Source organism: Puntigrus tetrazona, chromosome 6, assembly GCF_018831695.1.
Source record: "Puntigrus tetrazona isolate hp1 chromosome 6, ASM1883169v1, whole genome shotgun sequence".
Classification (NCBI taxonomy): Eukaryota; Metazoa; Chordata; class Actinopteri; order Cypriniformes; family Cyprinidae; genus Puntigrus; species Puntigrus tetrazona.
The window spans coordinates 26,070,830-26,091,779 of record NC_056704.1 but is presented as its reverse complement, the minus strand read 5'-3'; the positions used below and the strand labels follow the sequence as shown (position 1 = coordinate 26,091,779).

The 20,950-nt window shown below is 36.9% G+C and overlaps 3 protein-coding genes across 6 annotated transcripts; 2 read left to right on the top strand and 1 right to left on the bottom strand.

Moving 5' to 3' along the window:
* On the bottom strand, window positions 1-2,402 carry abhd14b (abhydrolase domain containing 14B). Of its 3 annotated transcripts, none has more exons than XM_043241390.1 (4): window positions 2,279-2,402; window positions 1,949-2,175; window positions 874-1,115; window positions 1-794 (listed from the first exon to the last, which is right to left on the bottom strand). In XM_043241390.1, exons 2-4 carry the CDS (start codon window positions 2,163-2,165, stop codon window positions 615-617), a joined length of 639 nt encoding a protein of 212 aa, XP_043097325.1. In that variant the 5' UTR covers window positions 2,166-2,175; window positions 2,279-2,402; the 3' UTR covers window positions 1-614. The 3 variants fall into 3 exon arrangements, with proteins under 3 accessions (XP_043097325.1, XP_043097326.1, XP_043097324.1); XM_043241391.1 differs by having other exon boundaries at window positions 2,310-2,399; XM_043241389.1 differs by having other exon boundaries at window positions 2,287-2,389.
* A 1,011-nt stretch (window positions 2,403-3,413) lies between these two features.
* On the top strand, window positions 3,414-13,930 carry mst1 (macrophage stimulating 1). Its single transcript, XM_043241392.1, is given in 19 exon segments — window positions 3,414-3,561; window positions 4,476-4,620; window positions 5,714-5,829; window positions 5,953-6,022; window positions 6,055-6,132; window positions 6,543-6,679; window positions 6,758-6,878; window positions 7,559-7,677; window positions 8,943-9,114; window positions 9,566-9,696; window positions 10,333-10,435; window positions 10,513-10,649; window positions 10,806-10,838; window positions 10,925-11,036; window positions 11,118-11,195; window positions 11,287-11,433; window positions 11,746-11,852; window positions 12,410-12,549; window positions 13,471-13,930. Coding segments are annotated over 19 exon segments (2,163 nt in total). The 5' UTR covers window positions 3,414-3,506; the 3' UTR covers window positions 13,633-13,930.
* Window positions 13,931-14,365: 435 nt separating this feature from the next.
* Window positions 14,366-20,920, top strand: si:ch211-161c3.6 (high mobility group AT-hook 2b). Of its 2 annotated transcripts, none has more exons than XM_043242541.1 (6): window positions 14,366-14,670; window positions 16,625-16,765; window positions 16,847-16,930; window positions 17,017-17,064; window positions 17,372-17,404; window positions 20,787-20,920. In XM_043242541.1, exons 2-6 carry the CDS (start codon window positions 16,667-16,669, stop codon window positions 20,853-20,855), a joined length of 333 nt encoding a protein of 110 aa, XP_043098476.1. In that variant the 5' UTR covers window positions 14,366-14,670; window positions 16,625-16,666; the 3' UTR covers window positions 20,856-20,920. The 2 variants fall into 2 exon arrangements, with proteins under 2 accessions (XP_043098476.1, XP_043098475.1); XM_043242540.1 differs by lacking the exon at window positions 20,787-20,920 and adding an exon at window positions 18,335-19,771 and having other exon boundaries at window positions 14,372-14,670.
* The last annotated feature ends 30 nt before the right edge of the window (window positions 20,921-20,950 follow it).

The window sequence follows — 20,950 nt, the reverse complement described above, 5'->3', positions numbered from 1 at the left end:
TATTTTCAAATTGTTTATTACAGAGAATCAGTTATTAAATAATGTTCATATTTTTCACTTCAGTGCATTGTGTAGTGGTTATTTTTCTCATGCAGTCTACGTCGCAGAGATGCTTAAACACGAAAATGTGATTTGATGACATTGGTCCCCGATTTTACCATGTGCAGCATCATAATACATATTATTAAATATTATTAAAGCTTTCTTAAAGTACATTTAATCATTTTTGTTTATCTCTTTTGAAAGCAAAATAGTACTAAAAATAGTGGAAAAAGTGCATCCATTTCTGATTTTTAAAAAGAAAATACCAGATTTACGCTTATACGTGATTTTTGTTATTGATTTTGAACAGTTGTTCCTTGCTCACAATTTAAAAAAAATGTCTCTATTGTGTTTTTAACAAAATCAAGTCCCATCCTGTTATTTTCTCATTGATTCAGACGTGCAGAAACTGAGTTTCAAACAGCATTTCATCTAAACTCTTGGTCCTGAAAATGAAAAGCATTTCAAATACAAAAAGCCGATTTAAGCAGAGTTGCATAGAGTTTTGACATTATGAAATGAGCAGCAATGTTATTAATGTTTAGATTAGTACGCTATTAGCTTTTACGTGATCACAAGAACTGTAGGAAGTCCAGGACCGCCTTGTGCCAGGTCTCTGGATCGTCAAGGTAACAAGGATGCCCCGGCCCCTTCATTACCACCACTTTGTGATTGGGCAGATTCTTCAGATTGCCCAGCGATGCTTCCCCGAGCTGAGTGTCCTGGTCTCCGTAAACTATAAGAGCTGGAGTCTGTGCAGGTACATAAAGACGAACATCGCTCATTTTTAGCTCATTTCGTGACGGACGGATAGATGGATGCGTGCTTCACCTGTATGCTGCCGTACTGCTCCGCTGTGAACTTCTCTGTGCAGATGGGAGCGACGGGGATGTAGGCCCTGACCTGCTCCGAGTGCTGGAAGAGGAAGGGCAGCGAGTACATGCCGCTGAGAGACGGGCTGACGATCACCACGGGGCCGGTCTGCAGAGCCTCACACACCTGCCTGAGGAACGCACCTGGAGCCGGCTGACCCACTGGAGCCGGGGCCGGGGCCGCCTTAGACTGACCCAAACCTGGACACAAACCAGCGGGTTTAGGAGGAAATCTGTTAGCGAGAGATAGCGGAAGTTCTCATATTGTGCCATAATTGCAGTTAATGTTTGCCAGCGCGTTACATAACAGTTGCTGAAATGGGTCTATATAGCAAAAGAGGTTTTTTTACATACATCATTTACATACTTATAATATATATTATAATGCATATTAAAGGCTGTTAAATAACCTATTTAATTATAATTTAATTAATTTAATTATAATAAATCTAAACTCCATTTTACCATATTAACAATACAAATTAATAAAATAGTAATATATTAAACTAATAACAAAAAATGTATAGACATTAATAGTAATTTATCCCATAACAGCATAAAAAAACATACACAGCATTTTATTTTGCATGTTTCTAAACTATATTTATATTTTAAATATATTATTCTACATATTACCGGCTACTAAATGTTATAATTATTTGTAATTAGTGCTGTCCAACAATTAATCGCATCCAAAATAAAAAGTTTTGCTTTACATAATATATGTGTGTACTGTGTATATGTATTTTGTTTATATAAATACAAACACATACATGTATATACTTATAAATTATGTTTATATATATATATATATATATATATATATATATATATATATATATATATATATATATATACCGTATGTGTGTTTATATATACATAATAAACACAGTATACGCTTTAGAGCACTTTAAAGTATGCATATTACAGACTAATGAATGCTATATTGATTTATTTAAAATAATTATAACCTAAATTGTATAAACAGCAATATCAACATGAACAAAAAAATATAACACATTTTAAAAGCACACCTGGCAGGTCGATGGCTACAGCTCGGTAACCCGCGGCGGCTAAACTCTGCAGAGTCCCGATCTTCAGCCAGTTTTCCGACGAGAACCGGATGCCGTGCAGCAGCAGCACGCAGAGGCTGGCGGCACCGCTCGGCGGAAGCGCCTCTCGGTAGAACAGCGGCCGGTCCCCGCAGAGCTCCAGCAGAACCGAGCCTTCAGAAACCTCGACCGAGGACATGGCGAAACCTCTGGAGAAACACACGGGAGCAAAGTTCAAGAGCGAAACAATAGTTAGAATACGTTACAGTGCGAGTCGTTTTACTGGTGTATACTGTAACGTATTCTACAAACCAGTTTACTTTGCTAAAGTTTAATAAGTCACCCGTGAACCAGAGTACGACAAATATTTCTGTAGCAGAGTGAACCGCCGCAGATGTTTGAGTCCCGGAAGATTGTCGGTTTTAACCGGAGACACGCTGACCTCTAGCGGCTCTGGCGACCATTACAACCTCCATAAAACATCTCCCTCGCTCATTTCTCTAGCTTAAGTGCTAATCATTAGTTAAAAATGTGTTTAGTTTTGTATAAGTGAGTTGCCATTCGCTTTCGGTGTGTTGTTGCTGAATTTAAACGTTCCCAACTTTCCCTGCACGAGCCTACAATAGGTGTTTTTTTTTTACAAACGTAATTTAAATACGTTCTGTTTTTAATTAAGGTGAATAGCTCGTATTTATTTCGCTACGCGTTTTCCATTTGTAATGAGTTGGAGATTGAAATGTAAAAAGCTAACGCCGTTTAGCTAGCAGGCCTGCTTGTCGATGCTAATGCTGCTTTCACAATGGTTTCGGATCACTTCCGAATGGAGCAGTTCGCTCATAATGGGCTCATTTACACGTTTAAGTGTGGTTTCGTGTTATATAAGTGTATCAGATCACCTACGAACCGTAATATCAGTGTAAATGGGCCATCGTGTTAAACAGTTTGTAAACAAATGTTTTTAAGCGAACGTGTTCGTTCAGTGCCGTCATATTTCGCTCAATCATTCTTCAGTTTCATTTATTGGGTCGTATATATTGAAGACAAGCTACGATTTAACGATTTATTAATTGGGTTATGTTAGTTAAAAGCCATATTCTTGGGAAAATTACCGTAATTTTCAGTTTTGGTCCTGAAAGATTCGAAACGAATCGGTTGAATGATTCAATGACTCGTGAATCAACCCGTTTAATGACTTAAAAACCTACTTATTATTATATATCATCATCCTATTGTATATATGTGTAAGCTATTTATGTTTATTAGCAGTAGTGAATAATAATGTATTATTAAAATATCTAAAATGTTAAGTTATTGTAACTAGTGGCTTTGTTATTGTTATTACTATTCATTTGTTTGGATTTGGTATATGTTCGGTAAAGAGTTCTTTACTTTAGCCAAATTTATTGGGAAATACCCCGTTCTATCGGGTCATCTGTGGAGTAAACATACACACACCACCCCCTTCATCAATTCCTCCAGTTGAAAAGAATCAAAGTCCTCAGACGAGCTCTGCTGTTGGAGCAAAGCAGCTCTTGTAACCATGATTCCACTCTTCTTTCTCACGGTTCTGCTGATCTGGCCTGACGCAGTTTATGGTAAGATTAATTAATGAGTTCTTATTTCACATTAAGGATTTTGATGCGTTGTTGTGTTTTAAAGTGAATCGTTTTTAGGCAGCCCAGTCCCAAACAGCCAAAAAAAAAATGTGATTCCAATCTTCTCACACACTATAATAGCATAATAAAACTACGGATAGTATTATCCATCGCTATCATAAAACAAAATTACAGACAGAGTGTGAAAGTTCTCTGATCTTTAAGATCTTATAATAATTCATTACTGTGTTACAACTATTTTGTGATACTTTGACTGGCACTATGGTCGCCGTGGCACATTTTCAACGAACAGAGACTATATAAAGAGCTATATAAAGAAAGTTCACAATAAAATATGTAAATAGAGATTTACTGCACAAGGTTTCTTGAAATTTAAGGAACTGCATGGAATTGCCATGGCAAATATCGGACTCGCAATGTATTCTTGACACATTTATGTTATTAATGGCCCTTTTTCATCATGTGTACAGGCACATATTCATATAGATGTTTAATGAATTTAAACATAAGCATGTGTGTACAGCTGTGGACTGCTTTCTCTGCCAGTTTCTGTGTACTGTGTAGTTATTTGGGCATCATTTCATGATTATGCCATGCCACTGGGAATATTGTGGAACAGATGTAGTTTACAGATCCAAAGGTCGTGTGTGTTTAAGCCCCTCTAAGGACACACACACTCAGAGATGGAACGCTACATTTAAACCGGCAACAAAAAGCGTGCTATTTACTACAACGTACCAACAATGGCTCTTTTTTTTAACATGCACTGTAAACATCGTTCGTCATTGTTTTCATCGAAACAAAAATATTGGCATTTGTTCTTGCTTTTTTGCCTGATTAGTAAATAAAAAAGTGGTGAAACGGCGCATCTTTTCTGATGTGTGTTTTCACAGCGTTTCGTAGCGCACTGAATGATTTCCAGCGATCCGAGGGGAGAGAGCTGGTCCAGAAATCCTGGAACGTCAACCGTCTGACTGAACTTTCAGGGATCACTTTGGAGGATTGTGCTAAACGCTGCACAGAGAGTCCAGAATGCAGGTCTCATATCCCCACTTCCCTGTCCCAGCATGCACTGCACGTATCACCTTTACAACCAAAGTGTAATCTCTTTGTGCACCGTCCGCTTAAAACCCGCTGCACTGCTTTTTTAAGTTTACTCAACTATGAGTAAAGTCACAGGTCTCTTTTTTGTTCAGCAATGGTTAAGTTAGTGTAATAAGTAGACAACAAGACAACTTACAAGACTAAGATATCCAAAAAAAGAACATAAGTGGTTAAACATAGTCTAGGCCTCAAAACTAGACGCACTAACCTCAAAAACTGTGACAGCTAACAAAGCTCTTTACTTCACAGTACGATATTTAACAATATTGATAAAACAACCAAAAATAAGATTAAAATTAAATTCTTACAACAGTAACTGCATAATTTATTCATGTTGCAATGCATTCTGGGAACTCACAACGCCTTCAACTCCATTCAATTCTTTGTTTAGATGTGTTTCATTAGTTGGGACAACATTTGGGGTATTTTTGTTGGTCTGACAATGGGTTTTATCTAGTTTAAAGCGAATAGCATCAGTGTGCAGTTCCATTTTTTACAGCGCGGCCATTAAAAATTAAAAAGGAACATTTCTATGTTGCCTTTATATCAGTCAGCTTAATTTATTTATTTCTTATTTTGTCCATAATTGTGAATAATAAATGTACTTTAGCATACTTATTACAGATTATATTGAAATGCAAACTAATGATTTAAGACACTGGAATGTGTGTTATTTATGATTAAATGAAAGTATATTGTTTATTGTACTATTGGGTAAGAGTTTAAGGAACAATTCTCACTATTAACCAGCATGATCTTAAAATAATATAAATAAACATGTATTTTAAATGCAATTAGTTAAACTTAGCTTTTTTTGACATGAACACATCTTTCGTGTGATGTTGTTATTACCGCTGTTGTCTTCTGTGCATTTAAAATATGTTAATCTAATATCAAATAACACAGTAAAGTACAAATTAAATTAATATACTTCAAAGCAATATTTTAAAATACATTTTTAAAGCAACACTTCTCAAGAAACGCATTATGAAACATTTTCTTAAGTGATGTATTTGTGAATTTCCAGAGCTTTTAATTATGAGTTCCGCCCAGCTTTGGCGTGTAAACACCTTCCCTGGGTGGGCGACGGAGACAATGCAGATGTCAAGAGAAACGTGAACTGTGACCTTTATGAGATGAAAGGTGACAAGCTGGTTCTTAAAATACTTTTCAGTAGATTTTGAAAGTATTTGTTTGGAATTTGCTCGCCATCAAAAACCAATATCGCTCTGGAGTAACCTGTTCATAATGTTCTCCTGTACTCAGTGTACGTAAGGAAGTGCATTGTGGGTAAAGGAAAGTGCATTGTGGGTAGGAAGACTGACTATCGAGGAAAGTGTTGAACACAGAAGTAATTCTTAGACTAAGAGTGGTTAAGTTTGTTTGAAATATTACAAAAAAAGTTTCATGTCAACAGTGGTGGTCCAAATTCCCTCATGATCACAGGTATGCCATATACTTTAATATATTGCACAAATATTGTCATGTAAAGTGAAATATGTAGGAAGTCTCATATGCTCTCCCAGGCTGTATTGATTTGCTAAAAAAATATATAATTAATATTGTGAAATATTAAAATTAAAAGTGTAAAACTGACTCTTGTGATCAAATCTGAATTTTCAGCATCATTGTATGTCACATGATCCTTCAGAAATCATTTTAATATGCTGATTTACATCTCAAGAAACATTTCTTATTGTTAGTAATGTTGAAAACAGTTGTCCTGCTTCAAAGGATTTTTTGATGAATAGAGTTCAGAAGAACAGCATTTATTTAGAGTGTATATTTTACTCTAAGATCCTTTTATGTAATGTACAACTGCGACATTAGTATGATACGACCACTGTTTGGATTAGATGGACCCCTTCTGCTACTAACGGCCTGGAGCTGAACTATTGTCGTAATCCGGACGGCGACCGCATCGGACCCTGGTGTTACACCACTGACCCTGAGCGCAGATATGAGAGCTGCGATATTCCTCAGTGTAAAGACGGTATGTTTACACTGTGGGTTAACCTTCGCAGCCATCGGCGGTTTGTTCTGAGCAGATGATTGTATGTTTCTCCATTAGAGGTGTGCATCACTTGCAATGGAGAAGACTACAGAGGTCAGGTGGATCACACAGTGAGCGGGAAAGAGTGTCAGAGATGGGACCAACAGTATCCGCATCAACACATTTACCAGCCAGAGAAGTAAACCTTGTCTCATAAAAATACGTACCTCTGTGCACTGTTTTTACATGCCCCACTGCACGTTTTGCCACAGTTTCTAAGAGAAATGTCCGCTGAGTGGAGCTAAAACGTTCAATACGTGACCCCTGGCACATTTTTTATTACGTTGATGTAGGTGTGTATTGTGGCAGTTCACAATTGAAATATCCGCAGACTGTTGCTAAAAGCTAATGTTCTATCATGTTGGAAATACGCCCTACACCAAATCCAGCTTTAAACATATCCGAAATGCAAAACTGATACATTACCGCAACCACAGTTAACCGGATTCAAACCGGAGCAGTCCATGAAGAGCCATAGATATGAACGTGATGGGCGATGTGTGATGCTAATGTTCAAAAGCATTAGCTTTCAAATCTCAAGTCATTAAAAATGTTCAAGTCGTGACATGATATTGTTCAGGTAATTGTGCAAATATTATATAATTAATAAAAGGTGTCAGAGATTCACTGCCTCTAGCGTTCATAAATTCATTTGTAAACCGCTGTATCTGAACTCAAATGAGCTCAAAGGAGCTTTCCCCAGTGTTTTTCTGAGGCGGTATGGCAATGAATTTTAATCATGTGGTGTTGCAGTGATTTTTGGCAGATGCTGATATAATAATGTAAAATAATTTGAATATCTGATGTTTGTGCGTCCAGGTATCCTGATAAAAGTTTGGATGATAATTATTGCCGTAACCCGGATGCGTCTCCTGTGCCCTGGTGTTATACCACTGACACCATGGTGGAGAGAGAGAGCTGTGATATAAGCAAGTGCCGTGAGTATTTCTGCACCTCACGACAACAAAATAATATTTCATTTAATGTTTTTTTTTTCCTCTAGCGTTTAGTTGAAATGTTTGAGGGTTTTTTTTGTAATTGTATGACTTTTGTTATTCACTTTGTTCTCAGCATGAAGACAGTCTTGCTGCTGAGAAGGTGTAAAAAAATAACTAATTCATTAATTTTATGCTCATATGAGACTCCAAAACTAAATAGGCACTGGTAAAACAACCGTACTCTAATAAAATGTTTTTAATACATATGATACTTGCATAAAAGCTATTTTTGAATTGCTGTCATGCATTAGGCATCGAACGAATCATGCATCGCAAAAACATGCAATTTATAACCGCTTTTAGCGTAATTATTATAGATGCTATTATAGTTTTTATTAATATTTATAAGTGGTTGTTTATTTTTATATTATCTGGTTTAACTTTAGTTAAATATTTTATTTTGTGTTTGTCATTCTGAGTAGTTTTTATGTCTATAGAATTTCTATTATTTTTATTTCAGTTGTAGTTTCGTACTTTTTTTAGCGTATCAAGTAAAGAAATTATTTTAGCAGTACATCTATTCCAGAGAGGCACTGCTGAAACATTATTTTAAAGTCAAAGATTATAAAGACGTAGCAGATATTAAACTGAAGGAAAACTTCAAAAAAAAAGAACTTCTAAGTCAATTTTGATGCAATGTCAAATTGAAAATGCTCGCGCAACACCAATAACCTTTAACAGTCGTTTGCATTCTGTTAGCAGTGCATGAATTTCAATCTCCATGCAAATTGTTTGGATTATTATTCATTCATTCTGTTCAAAGGACACAGATCTTCATCTTCATCTTCCCGGGGACATTGCTGTCATTTCCAATCGCATCAGTGCTGTTCAAAAAGACAACTATATAATTGAAAGTCAGAAACTTGCATATGGTGTTCTGTTTGAGAGCACAACATTAATAGCTGTTTATTGCATTGGGTTCACAAAACTGACGACAATATTATTCTTTATGAATATGCAATGATTGATCTGTCGGGAGCATGTGTTACCTTCACACAGCTGAGTTTCAAAATATAAAGTGGATTGCTGAAATCATTGACACGCAATTGGACAACAAATGACAGCATCTTCCCAATATACAGCCATATCTACAAGTAGCTATAGCTCCGCTTTTACCCTGAGATAAGAACCATCAATCAATGAAATATCTTTATCTCAAATGTCTCTCCTACGTGAACTTCTTTCTCTTTTTTTCTGCCCTAAAGCTGAGCCTCCCAAGCGCCGTTTTCGCTCCAGTTACACCACTAATTGTTTCCGGGGGCGCGGAGAGGATTACAGAGGCAAAGTCAACGAGACAACCTCTGGAATTCCCTGTCAGCGCTGGGACGCCCAGAAACCCCACGAGCACCCTTTTTTCCCCAAAACCTACGAGTGCAAGTGAGTCAAGGGAATAGTATGCGCAAAAATGAAAGGCGGCTGAAAATGTTTGCACACTCAGGCCATAAAATTAGTTTATTCTTGTAATTTCAGATTCGGAGTAATGCTCAGTAAAATCCCGACAGCTGATAAAAACATCACAATAATCCACACCACTCCAGTTCGTTGATGAGGAAGTCTTATTATGGACTCGTACTTTGGCCAGAAGCAACAGTTAAAACGCCTTAATGATGCATTTGTCGCTTACAAACATGCTGCTTTTTGCTTTACGAGATACATTTAACCGATGAACTGCAGTTTACTTGTGGATTATTATGAGTATCCATTGTTAAGCAAGTGACGTAATGCTACATTTCTCCAAATCTGTTCTGGTCCGAACTTCATCAGAACCGTATAAAACGGTTGATTGTAACTCTCTGTTCTTCTCCGTCTTCCTTCTTTCCTCTTTTAGGGGTCTGGAGGAAAACTACTGCCGTAACCCGGATGGCTCTGAGGCGCCGTGGTGTTTCACATCTCTGTCTGAGATGAGGACGGCTCTTTGCCTGCAGATCAAACGCTGTTCTGATGACATTGAGGCTGAAGGTACAGTTGCTGCCCGCTAGTGACTAAAAACATCAACTACAGCTTCATTTTTAAAGACATTTTGTGCTTTGTCTTTATGGAAAAAATCAAGAAACATCAATGCACACTTTATATGCATATTGTATATACACTACCATTAGGAATTTGGAGTCAATAGTTTGTGTATTTTATTTTTTTTAAAATGAAAAATAATGAAGCATTTATAACCTTAAAGAACCTTTTAAAGAAAAAAATGCCGTTCTTTTGAACTTTCTATTTATAAAGGAACATTTAAGAAACGTATTTCCACAAAAATATGAAGCAGTAAAATATTTTCAACACTGATAACTATCAGAAATGTTTCTTGAGCGGCAAATCAGCATATTAGAACGCTTTCTGAAGCATCATGTGACACTGAAGACTGGAGTAATGATGTTAAAAAATTCAGTTTTGATCGCGGGAATAAATTACATTTTGCAATATATTGACATACAGAACAATTATTTAAAATTGCAATAATATTTCACAATATTACCGTTTCTGATCCAATAAATGCAGCCTTAGTAAGCAGAAGAGACTTCTTCTTTCAAAAGCATAAAAATTTAACAGAATTTTGAACGGCGGTTTAACTAACCAGATTATCTATCCTTACACCAGACTGCTACAATGAAATCGGCAAAAACTACCGGGGTGTTGTCCGCAAGACACGTAAAGGTATTGTCTGCCAGAAATGGAGCGTCAATACACCTCACAAAACCAAGTACGAATAAAATCCCAGTCTCATTTAAGTTGATCTAAAGTAAAAGTACAAGGTCATTTACGCACATGTGTTTGCAGGATAAACCCCAAAACACACCCAGAGGCCAACTTGACCGACAACTACTGCAGGAACCCAGACGGAGACCATCACGGGCCCTGGTGCTACACCACTGACCCCAAAACTGAGTTCGACTACTGTGCCATCAAGCAGTGTGGTGAAGCATCAATCTCTAAAGACGCGTAGAATATACAATAGTATAGTTAATAATACCAATTAAGTCATTTACAGTGCGTTTATAACAAACTATCAACAGTGATGTATATAAAACGAATATAATTAATTAAACCATATTTTTTGTTTTATATTATAGCTGGAGAGAAAGTGCCAATCACTGGGCCAACAAGTAAGTAAAATACAATATACAGCAAACAGTACAGACTCTGATGTGTATTATTGTGCTTGTAACTCGCCCTGCACTGTGTTTAAAAGCGGAGGTTGTGTTTAACGAGTGTGGGAAGAGGGACGACCGGACTCAGAAGAGGGTAAGAATAGTGGGCGGCACACCTGGAAACTCTCCCTGGACCGTCAGCCTTCGAGACCGGTTAGTCTTACTATGATCTGTCCCAAACGATACCACTTTATGGAAGCAAAACTGATTAGTGGCCACTGCATGTCTTCTCAGGAAAGGAAATCACTTCTGTGGAGGTTCTCTGGTCAATTCCAAATGGGTGATCAGCACTAAGCAATGCTTCTCATCCTGGTAACTCAAGTGTTCTTCTGATTCATGTTCAGAGTTGGACGGTGGGAGTGTTTTATTAAAAATGCACATGCTTGTTGGTGTTTGTGTGCAGTTATGTGGACCTCACGGGATACAGTGCTATGATGGGCACCTTGTTCCGTGATCCGAAGGAAGGCGAACCGGACAGACAAACCATTCCTCTGACCAAGATCGTCTGTGGTCCTACTGAATCCCATCTGGTCATGCTTCAGCTAGAAACGTACTTCATAGCACACACAAACACGATACGATTTGGTTCTGACCTTTTAAAAATAAAGCAAGCCCTGTCGGAGAAGGAACGTTTTGCTCTTCAGTGCCATAGAAGGAGCATTTTTGGACCTTTTAGTACAGATAATATCTCTTGAAAAATATCGAAAGAACTTTGGAAAGGTTTCGTGGGTGTTGAAGTTTCTTGATGAAACCAAACAACCTTTCTGTTTAAACTGTGCAACACTTTTTGCACACCATTCTTTAAAAGTGTCTTGACTAAATTGTCCCTCTAATAAACACCCGTCTGGCTCTTCTTGCGCAGTCCTGCTCAGTTTAATGAGCGCGTTTCCCAAATATGTCTGCCTCCCGAGCGCTACATCGTTCCAGAGGGGACCATCTGTGAAATCGCTGGTTGGGGAGAAACAAAAGGTGATGCGTTCATTTTTGTTATCTGTAGTACCTCCTATTATACACTATTGTTCAAAAGTCTGGGTTTCTGAATTATTATTTTTTTAAAGCCATTTTATTCTTCAAGGATGCATTGAATCGATCAAAAGTAACAGCAAAGGTATTTATAATGAGCAGAAAATCAGCATATTAAAACAATTTCTGAAGGATCATGTGACACCGAATACTTGGGTAATGATGCTGAAAATTCAGCTTTGATGACATAAATAAATTAGTATTTACAATATATTCAAATACAAAAGTTTTTTATGTTATGTCACAATATTACTGTACTTTTGAGAATGTTGAGACTTGTCTTTTCACGCTTCTCTAAGTAGGAAGCTGGAAATTCTGCCCTTCCTCATATAACACATTATTACCATACATCGTATGTAACTGTTAAGCAGCGATGTAAAAGAAAAACCCTGCAGCAACATTCAGCATTCTCTATTCTGCACGCTTTTCTGTTTTCTATCCATGCATCGTTTTGTTTATTCTCTCACTTCCCCTCACCGATCCAATCTGCTTCTCTCTTTCAGGAAAGGGGGATGAGACTGTACTGAATGTGGCTCAGATGCCTGTACTGAGCAATAAAGACTGTAACACATATTTCAAGGGCCGTGTCCGTGAGAATGAGATGTGCACTATGCCCTTCGTGGCCGGAGCTGGCGCTTGTGAGGTAGATGTGTGAACTGTTTTTGTACATTTTAACACCATATATGTTTACAATCACTAATAAAATATTTCTATGGATAATTTGAAGGCAGATAAGAATAAAACTGATACTGGTGATTCTGTATACATGTGAACTGGCCACTGTTTTTTAAAATGTTATAATAATAAATGCAAGTAACTTTATAATATATATATATATATATATATATATATATATATATATATATATATATATATATATATATATATATTAAGTTATTTGCATTATATTTATATATATATATATATATATATATATATATATATATATATATATATATATATATATATATATATATATATATATATAAGATATATATCTTTTAATTTTAAGGATTCTTCAATAATAAAACAATTCTGGTTGGTTTCATCCATTTTTTTAGTAGAGATCTTTATAGTATCTTCATATTCTTAAGATTTTGGTACAATAATTGTTTTTGTTTTATTCCTCTATTTTTTGTTAGGAAATGTACTTTTTTATTTTTAGGATTTTTGTGTCATGGTTGGTTTTATCCAACTTCTGCTGTTTTATTTTAATTAAATAATACTACAGATATTTTTTATTTATTCTTCCACCTTTAGGTTAAATTAGATTTAATGCTTTAATTTTATTTTTTTTTATTTTTAAACTATTTTGTTTGATGTGCAAAATCTGGCTCCTGGAGTAAAACTAGATAACCCTGTTAAAGACGGTGCTTAGCTTGCAGAAAGCTTGCAAAATGCGTACGAGGCTTTTAGAGCTTCAAACATTTCCTTTCTATGCGTTTGTGCAGCTACGCTAGTTTTAAGTTCTGTTTTTGCTATCGATGTAAGTGAGGATTGTGAAATGAGTAAGACTGTGCTGTGTGCAGGTGTGCTGTAACGTTCTTCTTTTTCACTCATTCAGAGAGACTACGGCGGGCCCCTGGCCTGTCAGAACAGCGACTGCTGGGTTTTAGAGGGAGTCATCATACCGATGCGCCGCTGCGGACACCTTGGCCAGCCAAACATCTTCATCCGTGTGTCGTTTTATGTGGACTGGATCAAGAAGGTCATGGAGATGACCTGACGACAGAACAAAAAAACAAAAAACAAAACGCACATTGCGATACACCACATCAGCGACATTTCACACTTGCTCGATCTCCTATATGCAAAAAATATAAGTATATTAAGTAGTTGAAATGCCATATACGTAAAAACACTGTGTTTTATAAGATTGTGTATGCTTTTTTGTATCATTCTGAATTTGGGGTTTAATTTACATAGGTTTGCATTTGTGAAATAAATACAGGTGCACATATATTTACACTAAACCTGACATCGCCATGTTGAATTTTATTATTAATAAACTATTCAAAATCCTGTTTTCACTCTTTCTCTCATGTAAAACACTGTAGGCTATACATATTATGCCTATTATATTGCTATGATGTTTTTGACGTAAATCATAATATTCTTGCACATATAATTATAGCTACTTTTAAGTAACACAACATATCAAATTAACTCAACACGAAATAGAATACATCACTGAATCTGCTACTTCCTAGAGATACCATGGTACTTTTGGGTACTTTTGCTATAGCTTTATAGTGACTAATTTTGTTTTCTTGAAATACTTATTCACGATAAGAAAAAAAAACACTAGTTACTCATTCCTTAACGTTTTTAGTCATATTTATCGTGTCGCCGAGGCAGCGGACAGCTTTAATAATATATCACAAAATAATAATATCGCGACAGGCGAGAAAACCCCACCCAACCTGACGTCAGCGTCCCGTTGACCAATCAAAGCGCTTCCTGCGTCTCCCTCGCGCGAGGTCGGCGCTGTTAAAAAGGAAGCGATGTAACGATAGAAGAGCGCGGCTGTCGTTACAAACGGCAACAGAAGACCCGCGACGAGACCGGCGAAGCGAGGCGTGGCGCGTCAGTTCCGCGGATCTGAGGAGAATGGTTAACGTGACGAAAAGAGGCGGGGCCAGGAATGATGTCAGTCGTGTTATGTTGATGCACAGCCTCGCGGTCGCGTCACACGCGAAGCCGCTGCTCAGGTGAACGCGGAGCGCGGAGGACGACGCACGCGAGGCAGAGCGGTTTCACCCAGGTACTTGCAACTCACCACATCGTCTTTATTGCAAAACAATTGTGTTCGTGGCACAGTACTGAGTAGATACGTGATGCTATCACTATCTGGGTATCGCAGATTTCAAGCAGAAGTTTTGACATTGCATGCTACATGTTTGACAAATACGATTTGGTATTATTATATTTGGTATATTATTATGGAAGTGTTGTTTTTGGTGCCCTGTAAATAGGCAAATATTAATACTCAACAAAATATTATTATTATTATTAAAAGTGCCTTGTTAATATCATGGTGCATGTTTCAGTAGCCTACTATGGTATATACAAAGTACATGTGATACTATTACTGTACCATGTGTACAGTATCAAAAGGCATTTTATATGCAATCATGGTATACCAGAATAAACCATATCATATTGATAAACCAATGGTATTTAAATAAAACTTAAAATAATACTAAATTACCATGTGCTGTGTCCAAAACTACACTACTATGTTGGCTTGCCCACAAAAACATGGTAATGCAATTGTACTTGTAGTCACTTTTAGTCATTTTAGCTCCCATGTTAAGGTTTTTTTTTTCCTTTTCTGTGGCCGTCGAGGTTGTTTTCGTAGTTGTCTTTAATAATGTTTTCTCTCTCCCTGTTAAGATGTTGCTAGGACTGTGTTTACATCCTCAAGACACCGCAAGCGTGCTTGTTCCGCCGTGTAGTTCACGACCCGCAGCTACATTTTTCTGTAGGTCTGAAAGTATGTGAAGAATGTGGGCTGTCGTAATTGCCCACCATATGGAAAAGGAGCTTAAAGAGCAGTAAAAAAAAAAAAACAGGCTAAATTGCCATTTTACTGCTATTCCAGATCTTTGTTTAATTTAAATTATTTTTAATTTCAGATTATTTTATTTATTTTTTATTTTATTTTATTATTTTTTTTGTTGTGTTCACTTTGTTTAGATATCGTTGCACTGCACTGTAGTAATGAAATTATCGTAGCATGGTATTTAAGTGGTAATATCACCATGATAAAGTTATACTTTTTTGGTATTATAGTACGTTTGGATATTTATTTTGATAAAAAAAGTAATTAAAACCGTTTTTTACATCTACCATAATGGGAATGAAGTACCTTACGCTGACTTTTAAATACCATTGCATGTGAAAATGCTAATCAAACAGTACAATAATATTGCCGCATGTATAGCTTATTCGGTCTGCTTATTAGCAGCCACTGAGACGTAGTTTATGGCGTAGAGCGGTTAGTTATATATGCATGAGAGGAACATGGAAAGTTATGTTTTATGTGAATAGATGCCATTGAACAGGCTCCTAGAAGATCCTTCTCTGCCAGCAGGGGTTAAATAAGCCGTCGTTGATGAAATTCATGTGTATATACATTCACGGCCAGCAAATTACATATCACATGAACATGCAGCAGCAGGACCGAAGAGTCTGCAGCGAATACTCGTGCCACTTTTTAGCACCAGAAATGACTCCAAGGCTTTCTTCTGGTCGTATATACTTCGTTTCTGTGGAATATTCTCACACCCCAGGTCGTTGCTGTTACAATTATGACTAACGTCTGTGTCATTGTAGGAATGAGATGACGTCAGAGCAGTTGAAGATGAGAAGTTAATTATGAGAAAAAGATTTGATATGATATATATAAGGCTGATGAGGACATAACGCAAGTTGGGGTGTAATTTGTGCCGAGTTAAACCCATCACGCCTCAAACCGCAGTGATTTTTAATCGGCTTAACTCTTTGTAAGTCAGCAAGTAGTTGTATCTTTTAATTTAAGATGCATTCGTATGCAAAAACGTATAGACATAATTGAGATTGTTATTGACCTATATGCAGTCTTTTGCAGAGCTCCTTGCGCTCAAAGCGTCCATTTATTTTAGCTCAAATCGCTATTTCTTGGTAAGAAGCCGTGTTATAAGTACAGTAAGATAATGAGCGTTCGTCTGTTTCAGGTTGTGTGTGTCCATGCACGCTTGAGAAGGTTTGGGATCAGGATGGACGTGGAGGAGACCGGAGCAAGTCAGGTGGAGAGCCCGGCGGAGGAGGCACCAGCTCCCAAACGCGGGAGAGGACGGCCCCGCAAACCACAACAGGTCAGAGAGGTGCAATGATGGAGATAGACAGGTCGATCGTTTGAATAAACCGAATAAAACCGCCTAAACTGAATCCATCAGGAGCCCGTCGAAGCTTCTGCTCCCAGGAGGCCGAGAGGAAGGCCAAGAGGCAGTAAAAACAAAGACCGGCGGGTCACAGCCAAAGTAAGAGAGAGCACTTAAATCTGAGCTGAACGATGCTTGTTCAGATACATAACGCTTTCTCGTCCCTCGTCTGCTTTTGGACGCAGGTAGAGCCACCGAGAGAACGGAGACCACGAGGTAGACCAAGAAAATGGGTGAGAGTCGCACGCACTTTCCTTTAAACTCTGCAGGACAGTTAAACGAACTGACAGTGAATAAAAAATAAACATTTAAGACCTTAAAATGATAATAAATGAATGGTTTCGGAAATGGTCTAGTAGTGTATGTCTTAATCGTTCATCAATCACTCTTTCAAAGGAGTATACAAAGTATTTGTTTCTATTTTTAAACGATACCCTGAATAGTCCCGGTTTTATAGTTAAATGCATATTTTACAAAAAAAAAAAAAAATCCTGTTAAATATAAAAATATATATATATTTTTTTTTTTTTTAATTCTTAGCCTCAGAAGACCGTTCATCAGGAAGAACAGCAGGTAAAAAATTTAATAAGTCCATATAATTTCCAGTATACATTTTTATAATTTCCACAGTCAAAATATATTTTTTAAATAAATATATAGGCGCTTTGATATTTCAAAAGTTTTTATTTATTTTTTAAGAAATGCTCACAAAGGCTGCAATTCATAAAATTTCAATAACAATAATATTGCGAAATATTATTTAAAATAATGATTTAAAATAACTGAAATGTTCAAATCTATATATAAGCTGAATTTTTAATATCCTAACAATCTTCAGTGTCACATGATCCTTCAGAAATCATTTTGAAATGCTGATTTATTAATATTATCAACCCACTGTGATGCTTCATATTTTTGTGGAAACTGAAAAAAACAATTCTTGACTCTTTGATGAATAGGGAAAAAAAACAAAAAAACATTTATTTGAAACAAAATGTAACTTTATAAATGTCACATTGGATCAACTTAATGCATCCTTGCTGAAAAAAGCAGTATTTTTAAAATAAATATGAAGCACTTACAATTACAATGGTCAATTGAGTCAAAAGAATACAACAGTTTTCACAGAAATGCTTTCTATTTATTAAAAGTGGCAAAGGCTCAGTTGAATAATGAAACCCGATTAGTCGAGACATTGTTTTCATTATCAATCACTTGGATAAGTTGTTTGCAGCCCTGCAACCCATAACGAACAAAATGAATAGTCCTGCATGAGAACTGTCTTATTCCGTTAAACGCTAAACCAGATAAACAAGAGCTGCAGGTCTTTCTGAAGTGAAACCGAGTAAAACTCCCCGTTACTCATACAGTTCACAGGTTAGCACGGAGATAAATGACTCAAGTGTGTTGAAGGGAAACCCAGCGCAGCTCCATATATTTCTTGGTTTCCTGTCCCAACTGTCACGATTTTCAGGTCATGTGCTCTCTCTCCTCTCCACCCAGCCTCATCCTGCAGCTCAAGGGGCGGAGTCAACAGAGGAGCCGCCCATTCAGACTCCGCCCTCTGAGTTACCGTCACAGGAGAGCAACTAAAACTACCTCAGTGATGACTTTGTTACTACGTCGGGGGTATTTCTCCATCTCCGCTGCCTCCATGTACACTGTCAAAAGTGCTCAAATCACACCCAAAATTTCAGGAAAGATCAGACTACATTTTTCAAAAGTGACCCTAAAATCTGTGTACTACCATCACGAGCCTTTACGAACACCCGTCTATGTGTTACACTGCCTTTTTTATCTTCTCTTTTGCCTTTATTATTTGGATTCTTGACAGTTCACTCGAAAATGGAAACTTGCTGAAAATGCACTTGCCCTCAGACCATCCAAGATGTAGGTTCTTCATCAGAACGGGTTTGGAGAAATTTAGAATTACGTCAATTTCACATCCTTTGTAGTGAATGGGTGCCGTCAGAATGAGAGCCCAAACAGATGATCAAAACATCCCAAGTAATCCGCGAATCTCCATCAGTTAACATCTCGTGAAGTAAGAAACAAATCCATGTTGCTTCTGGCTCAAACGGAGTCACTAATCCGTAATAAAGCCTGAGGGTGAGCGCATTTTCAGCAAATTTTCACTTTTGGGTGAACTATTCCTTTTACGGTCAAATTTGAAACGCATCTTATTGTGCACAATTTGGCAAAATCGGGTTAAATGGGTATCTTCTCAGGATTCTGGAAATATTGTACTGCCAAAGCTTGAAATGTACTCCTCGATCAAATGTTGCAACTTTTTAAACGACTGATCTCATGTTCTTTTTATTCTTTTAATGTTTACACTGCAAATACTAGATTCGAATGCATCTATTTACACCAAAGAATAACGACGTGATCAAAGATGTAAATGAACAATTACTATGATTCACACGATGATGGTGAAATTCAGTACCTCAACGTCAGAAACCTCGATGATTTTGTTCGTTCGTTCTAGACAATGGATGAGTTGCCGTTTGTTTTTAAATGCATATACTATCAGTGGCCAGTCTCTAGAACAAGGTAACTATATTTGGCACTATATTAGCGTTTTCTTTAAATCTCAAATCTAGTCTAATTTGTACTGCTATGAATTGCATTTATTGGGAATGTTTACAGCATGGCTGATGTTTAAAGCATCTCCTATTGTGTTATATATTACAACTCATATGCAGTGCATGCACTTAAAAACAGGTATAAAGGTTCTTTACAACATTTTGATCAAGAACCTTCTGATCAGGAAGCTATTGATGCGAAAATCACTTCATGGTTCAATGACAATGTGCCTCATAAATACAGGCTCAGGTAACTTACCTTTTTTTTTATATTCTTCAAAGGCCAGTAAAGATGTTTTTGCAGCCGTATGTCAACGAATAAAGTTCCCGTTTGAGACATGTTTACAGCATCCAATAACGATCATTGTCTTTATTGCATTCATTCAATAACACCTGCACGTCATAGCGTAAATATCATTTTTATTATTGTCATAAAAGTTAAAAACTTTAAAATCATCCCTCGCTGGTTTGTGGTGCATATAGGATTATTACATTTTGCTTATTTCATCTACACACACACACACACACACACACAAAATCGCTTTTTTCATCATTTATGCAGATTCCCAGGCTCTGTGACAGAACGTTTGTTTCAGTAAACCAAAACATTTCACACGGAAGATCTCTACAAAGCTGTATGTGAGATGACCGACCGATGATTTAAATTAAAGAAATAACCTTAAAGCTAAAAATCCTGTTCTCAGGGAAAGTGCATGTACTTATAAATAATAAACCAAACTAATAAGGAAATTAACAACAACAACAAAAGTGTGTGTGAGGGTTGGGGTTATTGTTGCATTTGTATCCCTTCTTAAAATGAAACATTATTTGATCAGCCGTTCAAATAAGAACAATGGGCCTCATTTAATGCTCGTAAAATGATGGTTTTGTAAATTGTCACAGTATGCACATTTTATGAACCGTTCGTTCTGCTCGAATGAAGCTTTTTATGAATAGAGATGAAAATAAAGTCCACGTCTCGGGGGGCGTTCACAAACATCGCATGAGTGATACAAGCAGCTGACATCTGTAGTCGTGCGCTTTTTCTTTTTCTTTCAGATTTTTAATCAAGTGTCCTTAAACTGTACAATGTAATATTTGTCGCTGTACACTGTAAAAAATATTTCCATCATTTATTTCTTATCACTTGCACTCGGAGATTCTGAGTTTATGTTCTTCGTCATGAATGCAAAGCGGGTCCAAAAAAATGTAACGATCTCAAAGGAATCGGGATCCTTTGCAGTGAATGGGTGCCGTGAGAATAAGAGTCCAAACAGCTGATAAAAACATCCCAATAGTCCACAAGTAAGTTAAAATATCTGTCTATAATATTGCTTTCTGCAATGAAAATGTTGTGTGGTCTGAATCAGGAGAGAAATATGCACTGCAGAGGATCCTGTGATGGGTCTCCAGATGAAGAAACGTCTCGGATGGCTTAGGGGTCAGTACATTTACAGCTATTTTTTTTTTTTTATTTTGGAGTAAACTATTCCCTTGACGCTGCAGGTTGTAACTTTGGCTTGAGAAATGATTA